A 25869-nucleotide genomic window follows, 5' to 3' on the forward strand; every position below is an offset into this window, starting at 1 on the left:
GACAGCTCCTCACTCCAAGACGCTGCCAGTGCCACATAGTTGGGTTCCTGTACTGAGTCTCTAATATGTCTGTGATGCATCCGCATTGGCACTTTTGTTTGTGATTGCAAAGAAAAGGCGGAGGACAACTCCTCCTGCACATCCTCTGTTAGTGTTGTCCATGGGATGCTATGGACGTAGTGTCTCAGTTGGTAATAATGGAAACGATCCGAGGGTAGTAGTCAATTGATTTTGTAACTCCTCAAACGACCGCATCTGACCGTCTTCTGTTAGTACATGGACTAAATAGATCAGCCCGTTCCTCCGCCATCTGGCAAAAGCAGGATAGATATTCCCTGGGGGGAAGCCAGGGTTACCACAAATAGCCATAAATGGAGTCGTTCTTGCTGAGAACTGATGGTGACGACAGATCCACCTCCAGGTCGCTTTTGCCGTGGGGAGGATATATGAGTCTGTTAGTATGGGTGGCAATGGACCTCCTCCCACATGAAGCAGGCAACTAAAATGAATATCCCGGGTGAGAGTCGTCTCCATTTGAGTAGCCGAGTATACCGATGTTGACCGAAACCAGTCTGAAATATGTCTCATGCTACTAGCTATGGTGAGATAGCGAATGCTTAACAGACCTAGCCCTCCATGCTCCACCGGGACACATAAAGACTTGATGGATAGTCGGGCTCGCTTTTTCCTCCATAAGAAACATTGTAGGTGCTTATTCAATTTCTTCTCGTCTTCAGGTCTAAGAAAGAGAGGCAGCGTCTGGAAGATGTAGATCCACTTCGGCACCAGCAGGATATTGTACAGAGCTATTCTTCCTAATAGGGACAGGGGGTAATCTGTCCACAGCTTCAACCTGTGACAAGTCATCTCCATCAAAGGAGTTACATTCTCATGATATAGTCTTGTCATATCCTGAGTTATATACGTACCCAGGTATTTAATTCTATTCTCAGCCCATGATAAAGGAGTGCCCAATTCCTGTGCGCCCTTAATTGTAGGAAAAACCCTGAGGCCTACCGATTTATGCACATTTAAAATAAAACCTGACATTCTCCCAAATTCCTGGATCATATCCAGTAACTTTCCCAGGGTAGTCTGCGGCTGTGTGGTGATAATCATGAGGTCATCTGCGAAGGACAGGGCCTTAATTGTTTCTCCTCCCACTCGCACCCCTGGGATCTCTCCCGAGTGTTTGATGGCCCTCAGCAGGGGTTCCATAGCCAATATAAAGAGTGATGGTGAAAGAGGGCAGCCCTGTCTAGTACCCTTTTTTATGTGAAAAGATTGGGACTGTACTCCATTAATTAGCACTGCTGCTTCCGGGTCTGTGTACAGCGCTCTTATGGCCCCAAAAATCCACCCACCAAGCCCTACATATGTCAATACCGTAAATATTAATTCCCATTCGATCTTATCAAATGCTTTTTCTTAATGAAAGATTATATAACAAAATAGAGAGTCTGGAAAATATTTCTAAGAAAAGAAATCTTCATTTCATTAATTTCCCCAAGGTCAAAACAGATCAGCTAAAGAAATGTACAGAAACTTTATTAAAACTAAAGAACAACACAAAAAGCACCAAGGCCTTAAAAAAAAAAGGGGGGACAGAACCCCCAATCACATATGTTGGTGATCCAATTCTTGAATGGACCCAACATATATGATTTAAGGTTCCATCCCCCTTTGAGTAAGAACTAGATTGAGGTCTCAGGAAGGGGGTGGTGATTTGATTGGAGGATTTGATTAGCTCTTGATCTGATTCCTTACTAGTTCCTGTAAGTAGGCCCGCTTGGTCCGTCTTCAGCATGGAGAGACTGCGGCGCTTCCGTCTATCTGGCTGGGAGAGTGGGTTGTACTGCTTGGGAACTAGAAGTGCAAGGGTCACGCTCTGCTGGTCTGATATATGGATCAGTGGATTCTGACACCACCGGATAGCAGTACAGCAGCTCAAGAAGCAAGGTGGGTGAATGGAGCAGATGCGCTAGCTAGCCATGTTAGGCTGTGGGATTGAGTTGTGCGATGGGATGAAGCCATGAGGTAGAGTCGGTGGAGCTAGGGCCAATGTACTAAAATCTCCTTCTCGATGGTTATACTGTATCCACTTTGTAAATGTGTCTTTTTTTTCCATAGTTCTGTATACTTATAATTGAAAATCAATAAAAATATCTTTTTAAAAAAGTTGGGCCCCCCCCCCCCCCCCCCCCCCCCCCCCCCCCCCCCCCCCCCCCCCCCCCCCCCCCTTGGCAGCCAGAGGTGCCAGCTCAGCAGTTTTTCTGCAGAATTGGATGGGTTTTTAATTTTTGTTTTTAAAGTAGCTCGCGGGATGTTTTCAATGGTGATGAGTTTTAGGTAGCTTTCTGTTTTTGGGCAGCTGCACCTTTCTCTGCTTACCCTCCCCTTGGTCAAATTTGGAGCCTGAATGAAACTTTTTTTTTTTTTTTATTTGTACCCCGTGCTTTCCCACTCATGGCAGACTCAATGCAGCTTACATGGGACAATGGAGGGTTAAGTGACTTGCCCAGATTCACAAGGAGAACCTAGTTCCCCAGGACCAAAGTCCACCACTCTAACCACTAGGCCACTCCTCCACTTTGGATGAACCAGCTCCAAATTTGACCAATAGGAGGGTGAAGAGATCAGCGGCTGTGCTACTCAGGAGGCTTCTGCCAGGTCCACAATGGCAGAATTGGTAGGTTGCTGGTGCATATCGCTAGTAGTACAAATTTTACCCTGCACTTTCTCCCACATCTCTCCCTGATCTCCTATGATAACATTTGCATCGGTTCAAGACCTTCCTAGAATGACAGGGCTACTCTTCCATTCACAAACCCCCTTACTAAACACCTGTGGTTAAAAAAATCAAACAGCAACTACTTCGGCTTTTCACCTACCAGTCTCCCCTCGGTAGGAGGCGGGACTTCTAGCGCTGACAGGGCACGCGCATGCGCGGCGCGCGCCTGTTTGTTTCTCTGTCCACTGTGTGAGAGGCTGTGCGTGTGCGTTAGCCGCTAGTGTGCGCTTTTAGACCTCGGGTTAAGGACTCTAGTGTGCGTGAGCACGTGAGCAACCTAAAGCTGAAACAGTCTGAACATTGCTGGGCAGCTTGTGAGCACTTCAGGCACGGTGTCATTTATGGAGGTGGAGCCATGAACAGATATTTACTTCCGTTTTCTGTGGTGGGCACTGTGATAGGAGGGGTGGTACTGGTCAAGTGAGTATTGATTTAGATTAGTGTTTCTGCTCGTTGGTTCTCTTGTCATGTTGGCAAAGGAGAAGAGAGCGATTTGTCAAGGGGATCGTTTGGATAGCAGTATTTGAATGGCCCATTCCTTATATGATCTGTCCTTCTGACCTTCCTGCCGGGTTGGAGATCTGGACCAGATGGTGTATGCAAACTGATCACGTGCATATTGGCTTTGGGTGTCCTGAAAATCTGACTGCCTATGGGGGCCCGCAGATGGAGTTGGGAAGCCCAGGAATAATTTATATAGTTTAACGTGTTCTGGAGAAATTGTTCTACTGGCTGTTTCTGAGCATGTTCCATCGCCGCCGAAATCACCGAGAACTGTGTTCTGCTTCTTTAAGTTGTTAACATTAAAGAGGCGATAAATATGAAGTTTCACATGTAATACCGGTAAAGTAACTAACAAGCAATTATCATTTGTCGTGATTGCAAAAACAGTTGTTAGAGTGTTTTAGTAAGCAGCCCCAAATAGATACTAAGGGGACTGCGCCTTTTTCTGTTTTCCTATCTACATATATGCAACCAAGGAACAGTATGGGATAATTAAGGTGTATTTGTGCAGGAATGGTGAGTCTGAGTGGAGATGGATAGGTTAGGTAGGAATTTTATGTTGGTTGAGGTTGTTTGTACAGGGATTGTACATAAGAATAGCCATACTGGGTCAGACCAATGGTCCATCTAGCCCAGTATCCTGCTTGTACCAGTGGCCAATCCAGGACACAAATACCTGGCAGAAACCTAATTAGTAGCAACATTCCATGCTACTAATCCTGGGACAAGCAGTGACTTCCCCCATGACCATCTCAATAACAGACTATGGACTTTTCCTCCAGGAATTACATTTTTTAAAACCCAGATATGCTAACCACTGTTACCACATCCTCTGGCATCGAGTTCTAGTAACTACTCTTTGAGTGAAAAAATATTTTCTCCTTTTTCTTTTATGTTGCAACAATTTTTATTGATGGCATTTAAATAGAGTACACTCAACAGTTTAGATGTCCAATGAAGAATTAACAAAATAGACAAAATATAGCAGACAATCAAGATCATCATCAACTTTTTGTGTAACAGTAACCCCCCCCCCCCAACCCGTCTCCTCCCCTGAACTTGGTGTCCCGTGTCACTTTCTACTTTGAAGTCGTTAATGGACTGGCCTGTTATTTATGTTTGATTGATGCAGACGACAATATTTTTATTTTTCGGAAAAACAAGCAAACATGCTGGCCACAGCTAGCAAAATTAGCACATCTTTCTATACATACTCCTATTTGTGAAGTCAAGAAGTGACCTACAGTCCAACATGAACATAAATGACCCATCAGCTAACCCCATTAACCCCCCTCCAATTCTCCCACCCCAAATAAACCCCAGCACTTTGGTCACCAGGGACCTGGACTCTGATAGCCCCTCAGGACCTAGCATTCCTCCCAGTCTAAGAACCCCCCTCCCCAATCCCCACAGTAGAAGCTGACTGGATACTAGAAGTACTAATGGGTGCTATAGTCATCGTTTATAAAGTGTTGACAATCAGGCTACAACCCCGAGGACTTAGAATTTGTAGGTAAGGATTCCAAATCAGGTTAAAGTGCTTCTTATGCTTAGGGGATCCCCTCACCTTCTTAGTCTCACAAGTTGCCAAAGATGCACCTGATTCCAAAAGTGCCAGAAGGCTGGGGGCTCCGGTGATGTCCAATACTGCAAAATTATTTTCCGGGCCATAAGACTCAGTTTTCGGCATAAGAGGACAGCATATTTGGGTAGGGGTTAAAGGCTCTGGGTTTGTCAAGTAAAAATTGTTCCATTGTCCCTTGTATATCATGCCCCACTAATCTAATCCAAAATCTCCTGATGCACCCAAAAATTCTGAATTTGAGGGTATGTCCTCCTATTTGTGTTAAAAGTATTTCCATGAAATTTCACTGAGTGGCCCCTGTTCTTTTGTACTTTTTGAAAGAATGAAAAATCCATTAACTTTTACCTGTTCTACACAACTCAGAATTTTGTATGCTTCAGTCATTTCCCCCCTCAGCCGTCTCTTTTTATATGAACATAAGTGTTGCAGTACTGGGATAGACCGAAGGTCCATTAAGCCCAGTATCCTGTTTCCAACAGTGGCCAATACAGGTGACAGTTACCTGGCAAAATCCTAGAACAATAAAACAGATTTTATGCTGCTTATCCTACAAATAAGCAGTGGATTTTCCCAAGTTCATCTTAGTAACAGCTTATGGACTTTTCTTTTAGGAATTATCCAAACCTTTTTTTTAAACCCTGCCAAGCTAACTGCATTCAACACGTTCTCTGGCAATGTATGTCAGAGTTTAATTACTCCTTCAGTGAAGATATATTTTTGCCTATTTGTTTTAAATTTACTACATAGTGGCTTAATTGTGTGCCCCCTAGTCCTAGTATTTTTGCAAAGAGTAAACAAGTGATTCATGTCTACCTGTTCCACTTCACTCAGCATTTTATATACCTTTATCATATTTCCTCTCAGCCATCTCTTCTCCAAGCTGAAGGGCCCTTGCCACTTTAACCTTTCCTCTTAGGGGAGTCGTCCCATCCCGTTTATCATTTTTTTTTGTTACATTTGTACCCCGCACTTTCCCACTCATGGCAGGCTTAGTGCGGCTTACATGGGGCAATGGAGGGTTAAGTGACTTGCCCAGAGTCACAAGGAGCTGTCTGTGCCTGAAGTGGGAATCGAACTCAGTTCCTCAGTTCCCACAGGACCAAAGTCCACCACTCTAGCCACTAGGCCACTCCTCTCTTTGCCCTTCTCTGTACCTTTTCTAATTCTGCTTTATCTTTTTTGAGATGCGGTGACTAGAATTGCACACAGTGTTCAAGTTGTTGTCGCACCATGGAGTGATATAAAGACATTATAATGTTCTCAGTTTTGTTTTCCATTCCTTTCCTAACATTGTATTCGCATTCCTAGCCACCTCTACACATTCAGCAGAGGGTTTGAACGTATCATGAACGATGACACCTAGATCCTTTTCCTGGGCATGACTCCTAATGTAGAACCTTGCATTAGAGAATGACACGAGGATGGTGACAAACAGTATCCATGGGGATGGGAGCAGGGACGGGGATGGGGACAGAGCCCGTGAGGATGGGGACAAACTTTGTCCCCGTGTCACTTTCTACTTTGAAGTCGGTTAATGGACTGGCCTGTTATTTATGTTTGATACAGACAACAATATTTTTATTTTTTGGAAAAACAATCAAACATGCTGGCCACAGCTAGCAAAATTTGCATCCTGTACATTCTGCTACTAGCACATCTTCTAAGAAGACATCTTCTATTGCAGGAGGGACTGCGGAAGACAGGAGAGCTAGACTGAATCCTGAGATTGATGATGACTTCTTATTCATCCACAGATTAAAAAAATCATAACAGTGCTTTATAGGACATATTTTTCCCTTCTAGGGCATACAGAACGGGTTGTATTTTGTACCCCTGGACATTTTAACAGGGTGGATTAGGATTCTTTTGGGTAGTAGAAGTCACAATCAAATACCCCTAGCCTGACACTCAGGTCAGCTGAACACTTCCTCTTGTATCTTTAGCTCAGGATTGAACCAGAGAGACACAGGACAGTTTCAACACTGGGCCACAAACTTTATAACCCCTGGGGAAGCAATTATCACTGGATTATGAGATACTATTTTCTGAGCCATTAGATTATCAATAGAAATCAAACAAAATAAAACACGGAAAAGAAAATAAGATGATACCTTTTTTTATTGGACATAACTTAATACATTTCTTGATTAGCTTTCGAAGGTTGCCCTTCGTCAGATCAGAAATAAGCAAATGTGCTAGCTGACAGTGTATATAAGTGAAAACATTCAAGCATTACTATGACAGTCTGACAGGGTGGGAGGATGGGGGTGGGTCGGAGGTATGCATGGGGACATCAAAGCATATAATTGATATTCTAACAGGATAGGTGTGGATAGGTGAGGGGAGGGTGATCAACAGAGACATACAGCTTTATGGTTTATAATGGGCTAGGAACCCCAGATCCTTGTTAAGTCCTTTCTGTTGGGTGTTAAAATATTCAATCATTCTGACTTCAAAGGTCTTACGTTCTTGTATGGTTTTAAAGTTACCTTTCAGGATTCTCACTGTGAAGTCAGTGGTACAGTGTCCTGGTCCTGTAAAATGCTGACCAACAGGGGTGGGAGCCCTACTGAGCCATTAGCAAACTACTCTGAGGAAATGGACTAACTATTGCCTTCTCCAGCTATAACCACCTAGGCACCCTTCTCCGATCTGCCCCATCTTCAAGCCATGCCACAGCAGCAGCAATCAGATAGGCATAACGATAAACCTTAAAATCTGGAAAATTAACACCCCATTTACTTATGATCAATTTTAATTTCCTCAAAGCAATTCTTGGTGTTTTACCCTTCCACAAAAATCTAAAAATGTTCCTTTCTAATATTTTATAAAAGAAATCAGGGTGCGGAAGAGGTATCATACTCAGTACTGGTGCCTAGGATAAATTATGTATTTATGGCGTCCAGGCACCCCCACTAGGACAGATTAATCGTGACCACTTTAAAAGAATGTCATCAATTAACCGCAGCATCTCCTCTTAAGTTTTAAAGAATGCTGCATAGAATTACCATACCACACCCCAAAACATTTCGACTCATCAGGAGCCCACACAAGAGGTAGGCCGCACAGGTGCTGGCTGTGGGCATGCACATAGCTACTGACTTTTTTTTCCCAATTAAATGATTTGAACCACAGGTTTTGATTTTTAGTGTTAAGCCATAGAAATTCCAGGACTGACTGACATTATTTGTAGATTTTGTGTGTGTGTGTGTGTATATATATATACATGACTCCTTTAAAATACACAACAATTCTACACTGACGAATGGACAACACCTACAGACTCACCCCAATTTCTTCAAGAATGGGATAACAGATGCAGAACAATACTAGACAATATAGCGCCACTTCAAACCAGAACCTCACATAGAAAAAACTCAATACCATGGTTCAATGAAGAATTGGAAGAACTAAAAACACAGGTAAGAAGACTAGAAAGAGCATGGAACAAGAAAAAAGACGAAAACACACACAAAGACTGGAAACAAATACAAAGAAAATACAAATACACTATCAGACAAACTAAAAGGACGTATTACAAAACCAAAATAGGACCAAACTACAAGGATACACATGAACTCTTCTCACTCGTAAACAATCTCCTAAATACTAGTACGGCTACCTCCAACAACACAGATACCCCATCAGCAACCAATCTTGCAAATTACTTCAAGGAAAAAATCATAAAGCTCCGACTCATGATACCTACCAATACAACGGATTACACAAATATCCTTGAATGTCTAGACCCAAAACCCGGGGAATGCCCAGCAGATCGATCATGGACCAACTTTGACACGCTCTCATCAAGTGAAATCTCACATTGGCTTGGAAAATACGCCAAATCGCAATGCAAATTAGACATTTGCCCTAATAGTCTAATAAGATCCGCACCCAAACAATTCAAAACAGACCTCACGAACCACATAAATCACAGACTTCAAAATGGACTCTTTCCCACGGATAAAGGAAACATCCTACTTACTTTGCTACCGAAAGATGCTAAGAAAAGCACAATGGACCTAACCAACTATCGCCCAGTAGCATGTATTCCACTTATAACCAAACTCATGGAAGGCATAGTGACGAAACAACTTACTGAATACCTAAATAAACACTCAATTCTGCACGAATCTCAATCAGGATTTCAGTCAAACCACAGCACCGAAACTGTTCTAGTGTCCGCAATGAACTCATTCAAACAAGCAATTGCAACTGGTAACAACATACTCCTCCTACAATTTGACATGTCCAGTGCCTTTGACATGGTTAATCATGAAATACTATGACATATACTAGAATACTTCGGAGTAGGAGGCACAGTTCTCAAATGGTTCAAAGGATTCCTGACCACAAGATCATACCAAGTAACAACGAACGCGGACAGATCACCCCCATGGACACCTGAATGTGGAGTCCCCCAAGGATCCCCCCTCTCACCAACCTTAATTCAACCTAATGATGATACCTTTAGCCAAACTTCTAGCCAATTAAAAACCTCAGCCCCTACATATATGCAGATGACGTCACAATTTACATCCCGTTCAAACATGATCTAAATGAAATCACCAACGAGATCAACCAAAGCCTCCAAACAATGCACACATGGGCAGATGCATTCCAACTAAAACGTAACGCAGAAAAAACACAATGTCTTGTACTCACCTCACAACATAACACAAAAAATTTCTTCACCATAATCACACCATACTGTTTTCTTCCTGTCTCACAAAACTTGAAAATTCTTGGAGTCACCATTGATCGAAACCTCGCTCTTGATGCCCACGTGAAAAAGATGTTCTACTCCATGTGGAAACTCAAAAGAGTAAAACTGTTCTTCCCGAGATACATCTTCCGTACCCTGGTACAGTCAATGGTAATAAGTCATCTGGACTACTGCAGTGCACTGTATGCTGGCTGTAAAGAACAGACTATCAAAAAACTCCAAACTGCCCAGAATACTGCCGCCAGACTCATATTTGGAAAAACTAAATATGAAAGTGCAAACCCCTTAAGAGAGAAACTTCATTGGCTCCTACTTAAGGAACGCATTGCATTAAAGATCTGCACGATTGTACACAAAATCATTCACGCAGACGCCCCAATCTACATGCTAAACCTCGTGGACCTACCTCCCAGAAACGCCACAAGATCATCCCGCAAATTTCTCAACCTGCACTTCCCCAGCTGTAAAGGACTAAAATACAAGCTGATGCATGCCACTACCTTCTCTTACATGAGCACGCAGTTATGGAATGCACTACCTACAGACCTGAAAACAATCGACAAAACAACTATCTTTCGCAAATCTCTGAAGACATATTTCTTCAACAAAGCCTACAGTGAGAACCGATAGCCTCACTAATCCACCTCACCAACCCACTCAGTTCTGAAACCCCACCTTCTATAATTACCCTAATCACTCCCTTCCTTCTTCTTTCTTCCTTTACTTAATCTCTGCACAATACTAACTGTATCTGATATCATGGAATGACAATGTTAACAAAACTATGTAAGCCACATTGAGCCTGCAAATAGGTGGGAAAATGTGGGATACAAATGCAATAAATAAATAAAAAAAAATAAAAAATGTATTTGTATTTTATTTTACAATGATTTGGAGCACTGTCTCTGGATCATTACTTCTATTTGGTATAAATATAGGAAATATTACACAAAAGTTATTTTGTTTTTATGTAATTGTTTGTATTTTTTTTAGGGATTATATAAGTGGTGGCACTTGTCCAAGCAAAGCAGTTATAATAGGAAAGACCGTCATCGTAACAGGAGCAAATACTGGCATTGGGAAAGAAACAGCCTTAGAATTAGCCAGAAGAGGTAAACGTAATTTACATCTTTCATAATGCATTAAAAAATATATACCAAAAGGAAGCTTGTCTGCAGTGCCTTTGCAGATCAAAATTCTGCTGAATGACTTGAGACTAATGCAGTTGATGTCCAGCCTTTTTCAAAGACATGAAAGCAAATCATTGAGAGTGTCATAGGAATCTGTCAGAATTTCCAGCAGGCAGCTGCTCCCTTCTCTCTTTCTTGTGCTCTCGCATATACTTGCTCATTCTCACACACAAATGCAGTGATCTAATTCTCCTTTGGACAGTGTGCCTCTCCTCTGAAAGGATCAGAAATCACAGCTTCCACCAGAGGCTTTAGCTGATGCCACGGGAGAGATAATGAGAGAAGGGACCTGACAGTGTGCTTGAGATGTTGAGAGATTGTGAGGTCGAGTATGAGACCTCTGTAAACCTCTTGTCATTCCTAGTCTGCAGCACCTTTCCCTTCCCTCCTTCCTGCAGCTTTACCACCACTTATGCATATGCTGCTCCTCTCTTTCTCTTAGTAAAAGGAGTCATTAAATTTGAACTCAGCTGTGTACTTTCCTTTCTGGCTCTGATCAGAGGAGGAGGACCAATACATTTCCTTCTCTTTGGGAGAAAGGAAGGGAACAGCAGTCAAAATAATGACTCTACTAGGAAAGCTTGGTGGTGACCCTGTTTCTCTACAGTGGGGTGTTATGGCAGTGAGTCCTCTACTGTCCTCAGGGAGCAGCCCTGGGAAAAATGGGAACGAGTCTGGTACAAGCTGGGGATGTGAAATATTAAACAGTAAGTAAAACTCTTTGAGGGGATGATTTTATTCTAAAGCTTTTCCAGTGTATAAAGCGTATTCTACATGCTGAAAGTGGTTTTTATTTTATTGGGATTTATTAACTACCTTTATGAAGAGATTCACCCAAAGCGGGTTACAGTTTTGTTGGTTTTGTTAACAGCATAACAATAGTAAAATAACCAAATATAAACATAAATACAATAAATGAGGTAAGCTTGGAAACGGCAAATTGAAACCTAATAATAGGACTACCATGAAACAGTATGAAAAATACACATTTAAGAGCACTACAGAACAACCATATAACAGAAATATAATTGTTAGTACAATACAAATAATACAACAATAAACAGCATTGGAAGAATATTCAAATAACCTAGATATAATACAATGCCAACATAATACCAATAAAACACCTAATAAGCACATATTAGAACATTCAAATAACATGGGTAGGATGCTTTTCTACAATATTTCTTACCATATAGATGGGGACAAGATGGGTAGTACAGCATCAATTGGGATAAATAGATAGGTGGCTAAATTCAAAGCAAGATCGTTGTACAGTTAACAATATATAAGGAGCTGGTCTAAGCAAGCTAGTCCAGGTGCAAAATTACTCTAGAGTCAGTCACCATACGTTTCAAGGGACTGGGAGAAGAGCCAGGCTTTCACGTGCTTCCTATAAAATATATGTGCTTGCCAGCAAGAGCATGAATATTTTTGCATACTTTTATTTGGCAGCGACCCCTAACAATAATCTTGTACTCATGCTGGGGGGGGGCAGTCAGAGGTGCCATTTTGATCCCAGGTGCCTGATGGAGCAAGAGCCTCTGAGGATCGCTCCAGGTCCCTATTAGAAACCAGAGAGACTCCTGGTATGAGCTGGGGGGGGGGGGGGGGATTGGGGAGAGTGCCATCAACTTCTGCACCTGCCCTTTAATTTAGACCACAAGTCTAAAATAATAGCTGCCACTTGCAGTTGTCTTGGGGTAGGTGCAAAAGCCTATATATATATATATATATATATATATTTTTTTTTTTTTTTTTAACTTTCAATTTTAATTCTGAAATGTGTGGGTTTTTTTTGTGGTTTTAGTACCAAAATCAGAAATAACACACATTATATCAGCCAACCCATATAACTTTCTAGAAACCCCTCACATACAAAATACTTCCCTACCCCTCCAAATCTAACCCCCCCTCTCCCCAAACCAGGAAAATATACTTAACATCAAATGTTCAACAGTGGTTCTTCAGTGGGCATTAAAGAAAGTGTGTTGCAAAGTAGAAAAACTCCTCCCCCTCCCCCCCAAAAAATACAAAACTTTGTATGAACTCACATATGAGATAACATATCAGCTAACTTTGTCCATTCTTCCCTGGCAGGATCAAAGCGTCCATGCTGGTGATCTGTTAATTATTCCATGTCTCAAACTATTCGCAACCATAGTTACCAATCTGTGGGACCAGAAGTCTGCTTCCATTTAGCTGCAATCATTTTTGTTGCCCTTCTCTGTATCTTTTCTAATTCCGCTATATCTTTTTTGCGATGCGATGACCAGAATTACACACAGTATTTGAGGTGCGGTCACACCATGGAACAATACAAAGGCATTATGTTTCAACGTTTTTATTGATGAAAGTCTTAAATAAACACTTCCAACAATGTAAATGTAGAGAATTCAAATATCACGATACACACAATGACCATAGAATAAGAAAGGCGGTCATCAAGCTTTTAACCATTTCCCCCCCTCCCTCCATCCCTGTCCCCTTCCCCCCCCCTTACTATTGTCCATTGCCGCCCTGTCTTCCTGAACTTGGCCTCTTATAGTCCAGGTAGACCCCTCCCCCTCCCAATACAAAGGCATTATAATCTCATTTTTGTTTTCCATTTCTTTCCTAATAATTTCTAACATTCTATTTGCTTTCTTAGCCGCCACTGCACACTGAGCAGAAGGTTTCAATGTTTCATTAACAATAACACGTAGATCTTTTCCTGGGTGGTGGTGCCTAATGTGGAACCGTGCATCACATAGTTATAGTTTGGGTTCCTCTTTCTTACTTGCATCACTTTGCACTTGCTCACATAAATGTCATCTACCATATGGATGCCCAGTCTCTGTCTCGTAAGGTCCTCTTGCATTTTTTCACAAGCCTCTTGTGATTTAATTTTTATTTTTGTTTTTTTTTTGAATTTTTGTTGCATTTGTACCCCGCACTTTCCCACTCATGGCAGGCTCAATGCGACTTACATATTATATACAGGTACTTATTTGTACCTGGGGCAACGAAGGGTTAAGTGACTTGCCCAGAGTCACAAGGAGCTGCCTGTGCCTAACAACTTTGAATAACTTTGTGTCATTAGCAAATTTAATTACCTCACTAATTGTTGTTCTCATCTCTAGATCAATTATAAATATGTTAAAAAGCAGTGGTCCCAGCACAGACCTCTGTGGAACACCTCTATCTACCCCTCTCCATTGAGAATACTGACCATTTAACCCTACTTCCTGTTTTCTATCTTTTAACCATTTCTTAATTCACAATAGAACATTACCTCCTATCCCATGACTTTCTGATTTCCTCAGGAGTCTTTCATAGGTACTTTGTCAAATGCCTTTTGAAAAATCTAGATACTAATATTGACTGGCTCACCTTTATCCACAGGTTTATTCAGCCCTTCCAAGAAATGTAGGAGATTGGTGAGGCAAGATGTTCCTTGACTAAATCCATGTTGGCTTTGAGGCTCATTTTCAAAGCACATAAACTTAAGTTAACTTAAGTTACATATGTTTCTATTTAACTTTGTAAGTCTATGTGCTTTGAAAATGAGCACCTTTGTCTCATTAATCCATGCTTATGTATATGTTTTGTAATTTTGTTCTTTATAATAGTCTCCATCATTTTGCCTGTCACCGAGGTCAGACTCACTGTACTGTAATTTCCCGGATCACCTCTGAAACCCTTTTTAAAGCTGGCATTGCATTGGTCACTCTCCAATCTTCTGGTACCATGCTGGATTTTAAAGATAAATTTCAAATGAACTTGCAGAGCTATTAGTACTCTGGGATGTATACTCACCTGTCCAGGTGATTTGCTGCTCTTCAATTTGTACTCAAAGGATGTTTTGTAGTTTCCTCATTATGAGAGTGTTTGTGTGACAATGCATATTATATACCTAGAAGCTCAAGAGTTGTTAATGAGAACTTTGGATATGCTTAACTCTCCAGACAGTTTAGATGTATCAAAATTCTTAGAATCCTCTCGGGATCTTATTCAAAAGAGATCCACTTTACTTGCCTTACAGTTGGTAGCTTTAAAAATGAAGTTACTTAAGGCTTATTTTTCTAAAAAGCAATTAGCTTTCTGTGAAATATCTAAAAAATATATAAAATTGGAATTACTGCAGCTTTCATAAGAGCATATGTTCTTAGAGACTGAAGTGTCTGAAAAGCCTTTGTATTTAAGCTGTTTTTCTTTTTAATGGGATTACAGGAGGAAAGATAATTATGGCCTGTCGGGATATGGATAAGTGTGAGGCAGCTGCAAAAGAAATTCGAGGGGAAACCTTATCTCACAATGTTTTTGCCAAGCATCTTGACCTGTCATCTATGAAATCTATTAGAGAATTTGCAAAGAGAATAAATGAAGGTAAGTATTGATGTGTGCAAACATATTTTCAGAGAGAATCTGTGATATTTTTGAATACCTAAAAATAGCCCCAAATACATCAGTTACCATATTGTAAACTAATTCACATTTCTTTTTAGGAATGTTAATAGAAATTAACACTTTAATCATTGAAGAGTGTGATTTTTTTTTGTTGTTTTTAATAGTATCTGTTTAAAAAAAAAAAAGGTTTTCTACTCAAGGTATCGGAATATAACTCACCTTGAGCTACCAGTTTAAAATTCCAAATAGAAAATATGAGAGCTACATGTAAATAATAAATAGACTAGACTTCTAGTATCACTACAGGCTTAGACTCTCTATGGTTAACACTACTGCAGTTCTGTATATGGAGTTGCATCCTCTAGTGACATCAGCGTACCAGTTTCTGCTATCACAGTGCTGTTACTATTTCTAGAACTGCTAGATGTACTCAGCACTGTACAGATAACACCTTAACTCCATGGAGCTTCTGGTCTAGTCTTGATCTATAGACAAAATAAGAGGTTTTAGGAAACGTAGTAACTATAGTGAACATGGTCAAAACTTGGAGGGAAGTCTTCTGGAAGAGTTGGTGTTTCGCATTTAAAAGCAATTTCCAAAAAGCCTTGTGTATAGCTCTGGACTTTAGCATTGGGTTTTAATATACCAGATTTTTGATTTGATGCTATATCCATAGATTTATGGTTTTTCCATAGACGTTGAGAGACTGTAAAGACTCCTGAGGCAGGCTTTGGCCGAAAAACAGCCGTGTCTATTCTTTTAAGCTACACAATAAACTTGGACTCTTTAAGCATCGTCTAGAGACCATATCTTCATGTCATCTTCGCTGTGTCCTTTGTGATTTCGAGTGTGCGAAGACTTGTGTTCTTCTGTGTTTACATCAACCCAATATTCGACCAGACCTCCTACAGCCCTACTATTTTGTCTAGTAACCTATGTCCTCTTCATTTGCATATCCTCCCCACCTACCTCCAATGCAAACAACAACGAAAGAACTAGTACATGTATACTTTCGATCTCTAGCTCTCATCCTGTGTACACTTACATATTAACACTATATAATGCTACTATACAATTCATCATTTTGTATTTTCTCTGTATCTTAACACTACGTAAACCACATTGAAACGACTTGATTGTATATTATGGGGTTCAAGCATTAATAAAATGAAAATTGAAATTGTTTAACAATCTAATCAGTGTAGATAATTGGTTCTAATGAGCTATTATTGGCACTAATTAGAATTTACATGTACAACTTTCTAAGCATAACCTGTAAAGTGGTGCTTGTAAATTCTAATGCATGGATCACAAAAGGGTGTGTGACCATGAAAGGGACATGGGCGGGTTGTGGGTGTTCCTGAAAATTATGTGCACTGTTACAGAATATGCCCGATCTGCACCTAAATAAGACGTGGGCATTTACACCAGGTTTTAGTTGGCATAAATGGCTGATCCTAAATTTTAGTCGTGGGACGGCTGCTACGTGTATTCTATTAACGGTGCCTAAATTTAGGTGAGTTTTATAGACTAGCGCTAAGCATGGGTTTTGTCCATATTTAGAATCAGGCCCTTAGTATGCAAAGTTACACACACAAGTTATAGAATAAGGTCAGTTATATGTGCAACTTTAATATAATAATGAGCTGGTCATTGATGTTGACACTAGGTAGTGTTGGCACCAGGTACAAGTTATATGCGTAGCTGACTTTAATATTCTATAAAATGTGTGCCCAGACTTCATAGTGTACAGCTGCAAGGGGGGAGTGGTGTGAACCGAGGAGAGGCATAGGTGGGTCAAGGTGTGCCCAGGACTTGCACACTCATGTTATAGAATAGCTACAGTTAGGCGCAAGCACTTACTTCAATCTTTGAGCTGGTGTAAGTTCTCATGCCTAAAGTTTGGCGCTTTAAATGCATCCTTACGCTAGTATTCTATCGTGCCAATTACATGCAGAACTGCTGTTGTAGAGTTGACGCTTATTTATTTATTGCATTTGTATCCCACATTTTCCCACCTATTTGCAGGCTCAATGTGGCTTACATAGTACCGTGATGGCGATCGCCAATTCCGGTAAGAGAAATACAGAGTGGTCTAGTGTTAATGTTCATAGATGGCAGAGTATATTAAGTATTCAAGGAAACAGAGTTAAGTTTTGTCCAGTTCTGGTAAGAGTTTCAATTGTGTTGCAGGGTTCAAGTGTTTAGGTTGGATCATTCTGGTATGCCTTTGTGAACAGGTTGTTTTTTAACGATTTCCGGAAGTTTGTTAGGTCGTGCATTGTTTTCATGACGTTTGGCAGTTCATTCCATAGTTGCGTGCTTATATAAGAGAAGCTGGATGCATATGTTGTTTTATTTTAGTCCTTTGCAGCTAGGGTAGTGGAGATTTAGGTATGTGCGTGCTGACCTTTTTGTGTTCCTGGTTGGTAGGTCTGTAAGGTCTGCCATGTAGACTGGGGCCTCGCCGTGAATAATTTTATGCTTAGAGGTGAATTCTATAAATTGCGCCTAAAGCATTGGCATGGAAAATAAAACGCCATTCTATAAGCCATACCTAAAGTTAGGCACAGTTTATAGAATAGTGCTTACGCGCAGGGGGTCATGCTGTTACAAGAAATTATTTATTTTGGGGAAAGAGCTCAAGAGCACTCGCTACTGTTTATAATTTAAGAGCAGGTGCTGTATTTATAAGTTTTAGGATATTAATTTCTCCACCAATCACCAAAGGTGATAATTGCAATAAATTGAATAGATTAAGTATATACTCAGAACACAAAGAGACCGTATTTTTAGCTTCAAAAAGATTGATTTAATATACAATTGCACACGAGAGGTAGGTTTTAAAAGGATCTTAGAACAGAGAATCTGTGCTTAAAATAGAACAAAGTAGCAGGTAGGTTAACTTACAAGTCCTTGTTACAAGCATGCTGTGGTCCAGCTGATTGATGAGCACATGTTTCAGGAGCAAGGCATCAGCGGACCCCAAAGACAGCAGCAGGTCCCAAGAGGAGGCAGGTTCCAAGAGAGGCAGGTCCCAAGAAGGGCAGCTGGGCTGTTTCCAGGCCTTTTATAATGTTAGCAGAGAAGCATGGTGTGTGCATGTCCTGGATATTTTGCAAGGCATTATGGTTAATGTAGTCTGTTCACATGACCACATTATAAGTCCTTCCTTTCTGCACATGTCTGAAAGCTGATGGGAGGGGCAGGTATACCTTAGACAAGCAAATGTCCTGTTTATGGTCTCCCCTCTGAAGTCTTTGTCTTCAATGGGCTCTTCACACCTTTCCCACCTGTCTGTCTCTTTGCATCCTCTGGTTAGGTCCAATCTTTGTTGTGTTGATCAGAGGAATAGAGTCAATTTAAAACTTTAAAGCAGTCTTAAGTCTTTTGTTTAAGGAATGAGAAAAGGCAAGGTGAGGTCCCTGCCACTGCAGCAGTACTTTTGTCTTGTAAATATTCCCCAAAGGGAGAGGGGAGAGGGCTTTTGGAATGAAAGCCAGTTCTGCTGCATTGTATTTTTAAGAGCTGCACAAATATATAGGTGTATATATAATCCAGCAAATATGCTACATATTTCAGTAATAAACTGATACCATTACAATGCATAAATTTAGGCACATCCATTTGCACCAACAAAATCGTGATGCAAATGCCACCCCACCTAAATTTATGTGCGGAACCCCCTTATTCTACAATTGCTCACATAACTGGAATCCATGTACCCTTTTCTGGGATGCACGTAAAATTTAGTTGTGCACATGTTAATTGATTTCAATTAGCACCAATAATTGCTTTTTTAAAAGCCAGTTATAGGCACCATGGCTCATGATTCAATTAAATTGCTCACGCAAATTGGGTGCATGCCGAAATTTGCACGCGCAGTTTTTGGTGACTGTTCTAGAATTAAGGGGTTATCACCCAGTTATTAGGTCACCAAAAGATAGGTGCTATTCTTGACTCTTCCCCTGTATGTTTGAATGCCACCTTGAAAGATTTATTCATTTTATTCTAGAGCGATGACTTTTTACATGACCAATATTACTCTGTCATATAGGGATAGCAGCTCTGAATTTGTTTGCCTTTTTCCCTTTGTTCTTTTTAGAAGAGGACCATATAGATATCCTAATTAACAATGCAGCAGTAATGAGATGCCCATACTGGAAGACAGAAGATGATTTTGAAATGCAGTTTGGAGTCAATCACTTAGGTAAGGTGAACACTGGGTTCATCAGCAGTAAAACTTATTAATTTAATTAAGATGACAGGTCTTCTTCCATGAGAATGGCCACCCATAACTTCTAATCAGTCATATTGCGGGCCATGCGTGGAGGGGTGGGGTTGGTTTCTGGGGCTTGGGTGGGATCCGTTTCTTTTTGTAATGTAGAGAAATGTAGCTTTATGTGGTATTGTGGGAGACCACTAAGAGTGCAGACCTTCCACAGATTATAATGTCATTTTGTTTGGGGTCAAAGGGGTGGGGTGAGGTTTTAATCCATGTAAAATATAAAATACAATAAAGTTCTTGTTTGTTAGTATCGTAGTATTGACAGACTTGATGGCTGTTTATTACTGTTGTATTCTGCTTACTGAATCCATAATAAAGAGATTTGAACATAATTTACCACTAGATAGGATAGAAATGCTAAATAGTAGTAGTAGTAGTAGTAGTTAGTCAATTGTGGTATAAATGGAAACCCTTTAGGGCATGGTGATTCAATAAAGCAAGGAGCCATGCAGCATACTTCGTTCTGTGGGTATGGACTTTTATATATTTCAACCTCCCACATGAGACCTACACAAGAGCTTTTACTTTTTGGAGCAACCAATCTTATGTAGTTCACCTCCCAGCCTAATATTTTGCCCAAAGCAATTTGAGATCATGCAGCTACAGCTTTATCTTGGGTTTGACAACCATATAGTGTTCATGGTGTAACAAAATGAACAAATATAACAAAAAAATATAATCAATGAGGTAAACTTGGAGATAGACAATGAGATGATACATTACCAGAAATATACATATTAAAACAGCACAGTGGGCAAGGAGCAATGGACCAGGAAAGAAATTAATATTTCTATGTGGGAAGAAGTTGTTGCCTACTGATGCTGTAGGCCAAGATTTTTCTAGCGATTCGCCCACCTACTGACAATGTAGGCTGAGCATCTACAAGCCTCTAAGGGTCTGGTCGCACCCCCAAAACCTCCAGGGAAGAGCAGTCGGGCTGTAATTTCTAGATCTCCATGGCTGTGAAGTCCTGGCCAGGCCCTCCTACTCACCCTGAGGCGAGTTAGGGGAGTCCTCACTTCTCTCCCCCCTTGGATCTGGTCTAGCTTCTACGAAGTCCATGGCTTCTACCTTAGGCCTCTTTACCCACTTTCAGGGACAAAGATTCGGCCAAAAATCAAGTTCTTTGGTCCATGCAAATTGTATGTAAATTATCCTCTTAAGGGAGGGTCCAAGAAAACAACAGGGCAACCGGTCTGCAAACTCCAAAATGGAAACACAAAAGAGCAGATTGATAAGAGAGAAATATCAATTTATTAAATCACAAAAATATTCAGAATCAGCCCGACACAGGCCGTGTTTCGCCCAGCAGGGCTGTGTCAGGGGCTACAAAACAAATGACATGACATTTAAAAACTTGTATAATCACAAACATGCACTGTACCTAGAAACATCCCTTCCTTGTTTCCTATCCTTATCTTCTGGGCTAAAGGACCTGAGACTAGGAATTGATTACTTCCGGTGACTAACAGTGCCACTAAATCCAGATCAGCCACCCTTATGCCACTTTTAAGGGCCTGGTCTCCCCCTTCCCTCCCTGGGACAGGGCCAACACTTATCCCTGAAAATGAACATTCCATTTCTTGATTAAGGGCTTCCTAGCCACCACCTCTCCCTCTCGGTTATTCTTCTCGACTTCTGCTTCCATATAGTGTTCTACTAAAGTAGTAGCTTCTCGAATTGTTTTTGGCCCCAGTCTGGTAACCCACATTGTAATGGCCAGGGGAAGAATGTTTAGAAACTGTTCTAACACAATAAGGTGAACAGTTGCCTCTGGGCCTTGTCGTTCTGCTTCTAGCCAGCATGTGTCCAGATCTAATAAATTCTGGGCTACTACTTTAGGTCTTCCTCCATTTTGGTATTCCCGCAGTTGGAACTTCTGTCCGTACTGTTCCGGTGAAAATCCCAGGCGGTCCTGTATGGCTGCCCGCACCCATTTATAATCTAATGCCCTTTCTGCATCAAGTGCCCGATAGGTGGGGGAGGGGGGGTAGTGGTGGGAATTCTGTCGGCCTTTGCACTTTGTTCTTCATTTAGATCTTGGCTCTTAATTGGGACCTGGCACTTGCACATGCCTCAGGGCAGGTGCAAAGCCAACTGATATTTTTTTTCCAGTACAGTTGTAGTTTTCCATTGTGAAATGAGATGTATATGTTTAAGCATGCCCAAGCCAAACCCTACCTCACTCCCATCAAAGTTTTGCATCCTGGGGGTTCTACATGTATAAGTAAAGGCTTTCTAAATTTGCTGTTTGCATAGGTGTGCAATCCAGATGAGTAAATGTTGCAATTTGCATGTCTAGATGCTTCTAAAATGACCTCCAAAGTCACACAAATTGTTGTAATAGTTAAATGGATGTTAACAGGGTTTGGACAATATAAATTATAGTTTATGGATGATGATAACCTTTGGCTGAGGCTTTTATTGCTAATATGAATCCTATTGTCTCTCTTCCCTCAGGTCATTTTCTGTTGACTAATTTATTGTTAGATAAGATGAAAACCACAGGACGAGCTCGTATCATCAATGTTTCTTCATTGGCTCATGTTGCAGGAGAAATTGATTTTGATGATTTAAATTGGGAAAAAAAGAAATATAACACAAAAAAGGCTTACTGCCAAAGTAAGCTTGCCAATGTATTATTTACACAAGAGCTGGCTAGACAACTGCAAGGTAAGGTAATATGAGGATAAGTAGGTTATTTACCACTAACTTAAGTTCTGCTAGGATAGTTTTCTTTATAAATCCACCATCAACCCCCCAAAATTGATTCGTTTAGCTTTGGATCATTAGAATTCTATGTTGCATACTGAAAAAAAGGTCAAAATTGTAAAAACTTAATAAAACATAAACAATTATGGCAGATAAAGATCATATGACCTATTTGGTCTACCTGTCCACAGAAAATATTCCCAATCTCAAATATAACTGAAATACCTATTGGAAGACCAATACCGTAGTCAGTGAATAAAAATCAGGGACCTGCCCTTTGAAGCAGCAAAGAAAACTACCCCCATCTGAAAGGAGTGCATCTCATGTGCTACTGAGTCCAACCCCACATTAGCCAGGCTCTTCTTGAGAACAGCAACAAACTGATAAGTTAAAGGACTACTGTTCTAACCAGCCAATACAGACTGCCTACGAGTCACCACTGCAAGCAAAGTGCACTGGACATGGTGTAATGTTGGATGGCTAATGTTAACAAATTATAATTTACGATCCTCAGATATCCCCACCTATGTCTCAAGAGACCCCTCTTCACCATCCTTGCCAAACCCAGCTACACCCATCGTCTACCACATCCTGTGACAACTCCTCATCACTGTCTCAACAGCAGCATGGGTACATAACAACATAAGAGTAGCCATACTGGGCCAGACCAATGGTTCATTTAGCCCAGTATCCTGTTTTCCAAACAGTGGCCAAGCCAGGTCACAAGTATCTGGCAGAAACCCAATTAGCAGCAACATTCCATGCTGCCAGTCCGGGGGCAAGCAGTTGCTTCCCCATGTCTGTCTCAATAGCAAACTGTTACCACATTCTCTGGCAGAGAGTTCCAGAGCTTAACTATTCGTTGAGAGGAAAAAATATTTCCTCCTATTTGTTTTACAAGTATTTCCATGTAACTTCCTCGAGTGTCCCCTGGAATGAGTAAAAAATCGATTTACTTCTACTCGTTCTACACCACTCAGGATTTTGTAGACCTAATCATACCTCCCCTCATCCGTCTCTTTTCCAATCTGAAGAGTAGGCATTCCATGATGGCCCTGGAGCCAAAACATCAGCCCAAAGTGCTGCTGTCCTCTTTGGGCATCTGGCACAGCAACAGAGCCAAGGACTGAACCCCCCCTCTTTCCTACCATCCCATACCCTTTGGCCCACACTCTTCTGCCCTTTTTTTTGCCCCACCAATAAGCCCTTTGTCACTCATCATGCCAAGGCAGATACACCTCTGTCCTTCAGATAGTATTTCCACCCCTTTCCTGGTAGGATCATTCCCCCACAGCCCTTCCTTGAACCCAGTACTACAAAAATTCAGTACTAGTACAAATCCCCTTTTGTCCCCACACCATCCCCCATTTTTGTTCAGGATAACTCAGTACACAAGAGAAACCCACCTCACAAGCATACACTAGCCACCCTAGACAAAAGGACCTCAGTGCACTTTTTTCCTTGCCAGCTGCAAAACCAGCTCCACTATCAGCAGCTCTGGTTACCAGCCAGCCCCAGCAGCAAGTTGGAGGCCAGCAAAAATAAATGAATTACAGCCCCCACCCTGGAGGTGAAGGCAGCGCAAAACAGCTCCTGCCAACGGCCACAACAAAAATTGGAGCCAGACCACACAGCCGATTTCCTCTAATCCAGGAAGCATGAACCAGTGCTCTGGGCCCCCTCAGAGCAGCTCCCTATGAGGTGCAACCCACCTCGACAAATGGACTTCAAGCAGAGGCCAAAAAACCCATCTTTCAATACAACCACACAGCCTCAAAGCAAAACTGCAGACCTGCACATGATCCCACTAACTCAACAAAAGTACCCAATCTGTCCAACTGAGCCTACCGGTAACTTACTAGTGCCTTGGCACTCTACCAAAAAGAACAAAATTGCCACAGAAAATGATTTTCTCCACAAAATTTATTTTCTAAAATTTTTTTCTCCACAGCCAAAACCCATGCTTCACTTCTTCAGTAGACCACTTAAACAACCACCAGAACCCCCCAGTATATTTCCCTCCCACATCTGTTGCCCCACCCTTGTCTGCACAATCTTGCACCTGGACCCCATTCCTATGATTCTCTCTTCCTAGCAACCCAGACATTCCCTTCTCCCCACACCCATCCCTGCCCCCTCCCCACCTTGGAAGCGTGGCTTGACCAAAAGTTATAGACCTCTTTTCCCTAGCTGTGATTGTAAGCCTTCTTAATATGAAATTGTAATCATAAAAGAAATAAGGTAATTCGCCATTTTGTGTATTTCTATTGGAATGGTAGCATTTGCTTTTGGATTAGTAGTAATCTGGTATTTGATTTGTCATTTGAAAATAAATAATTGTGTTGTATGTTTCCATCATTTGTCAAACATGTTTTGAAGTAGCTGACTCTGTTTAATACAGGGACAGGAGTCACAGCAAATTCTCTTCACCCTGGTGTTGCTGCTACGGAGCTTGGCAGGCACACAGGAATGCACAAGTCTGCATTTTCCAGTACTATGTTAGGTAAGCAGTAAAATGTAGCAGTCTTTGTAAAGGAGAAATAATCCTGATCAACTTTTCTTTCTTCAGGTGAAAGTTGTTATCCCTGTCCTGTTTAGAAACTACAGCATCATCCTAGCTGAGATCATCAGCTGCTTAACAGACAGACTCCATCATGTTATATTTTTTGACAGGACTATTGAATGGAAAGTAGGAGGTCTAGGTGAGCCTCCAGCCATGCATCTCCCCTCCTTCCAATTACTTTGAAGGATAGGAAACAGAGAGTGGGGTTAAATGGGCAGTATTCATAATGGAGAAGGGTAGTTAGTGGGGTTCCTCAGGGGTCAGTGCTAGGACTGCTGCTTTTTAATATATTTATAAATTATTCAGAGATGGGAGTAACCAGTGAGGTAATTAAATTTGCTGATGACACAAAGTTATTCAAAGTCGTTAACTCGCGAGAGGATTGTGAAAAATTACAGACCGACCTTACGAGACTGGGAGACTGGGCGGCTAAATGGCAGATGATGTTTAATGTGAACAAGTGCAAGGTGATGCATGTGGGAAAAAAGAACCCGAATTATAGCTACGTCATGCAAGGTTCCATGTTAGGAGTTACGGACCAAGAAAGGGATCTGGGTGTCATTGTTGATAATACACTGAAACGTTCTGCTCAGTGTGCTGCTGCGGCTAGGAAAGCGAATAGAATGTTGGGTATTATTAGGAAAGGTATGGAGAACAGATGTGAGGATGTTATAATGCCGTTGTATCGCTCCATGGTGCGACTGCACCTTGAGTATTGAGTTCAGTTCTGGTCGCCACATCTCAAGAACGATATAGTAGAACTGGAAAAGGTGCAGCGAAGGGCAACAAAAATGATAGCGGGGATGGGACGACTTCCCTCTGAGGAACGACTAAGGAGGCTAGGGCTTTTCAGCGTGGAGAAGAGACGGCTGAGGGGAGACACAATAGAGGTATATAAAATAATGAGTGGAGTGGAACAGGTAGATGTGAAGCGTCTGTTCACGCTTTCCAAAAATACTAGGACTGAGGGGAATGCGATGAAACTACAGTGTAGTACATTTAAAACAAATAGGAGAAAATGTTTCTTCACCTAACGCATAATTAAACTCTGGAATTCGTTGCCTTCGTAGTGAAGGCAGTTAGATTGGCAGAGTTTAAAAAGGGGTTGGACGGTTTCCTAA

General features: G+C 41.3%; 1 protein-coding gene across 3 annotated transcripts in view; it reads left to right on the plus strand.

Moving 5' to 3' along the window:
* The first annotated feature begins 2976 nt into the window (after window positions 1–2976).
* Window positions 2977–25869, plus strand: part of RDH13 (retinol dehydrogenase 13) — a 31062-nt gene continuing 8169 nt past the window's right edge. Inside the window, exons 1-6 of one of the 3 annotated variants that reach the window (XM_030195901.1) lie at window positions 2977–3211; window positions 10600–10718; window positions 15009–15164; window positions 19291–19395; window positions 21934–22146; window positions 24587–24688. In XM_030195901.1, the coding sequence (XP_030051761.1) occupies window positions 3147–3211; window positions 10600–10718; window positions 15009–15164; window positions 19291–19395; window positions 21934–22146; window positions 24587–24688 (760 nt within the window). In that variant the 5' untranslated portion in view covers window positions 2977–3146. Of the gene's footprint in view, window positions 3212–3255; window positions 3635–10599; window positions 10719–15008; window positions 15165–19290; window positions 19396–21933; window positions 22147–24586; window positions 24689–25869 lie in introns of those variants that run through there. The other 2 variants (XM_030195903.1, XM_030195904.1) reach the window with 2 other exon arrangements.

The sequence above is a fragment of the Microcaecilia unicolor genome, chromosome 3 (assembly GCF_901765095.1).
Source record: "Microcaecilia unicolor chromosome 3, aMicUni1.1, whole genome shotgun sequence".
Lineage (NCBI taxonomy): Eukaryota > Metazoa > Chordata > Amphibia > Gymnophiona > Siphonopidae > Microcaecilia > Microcaecilia unicolor.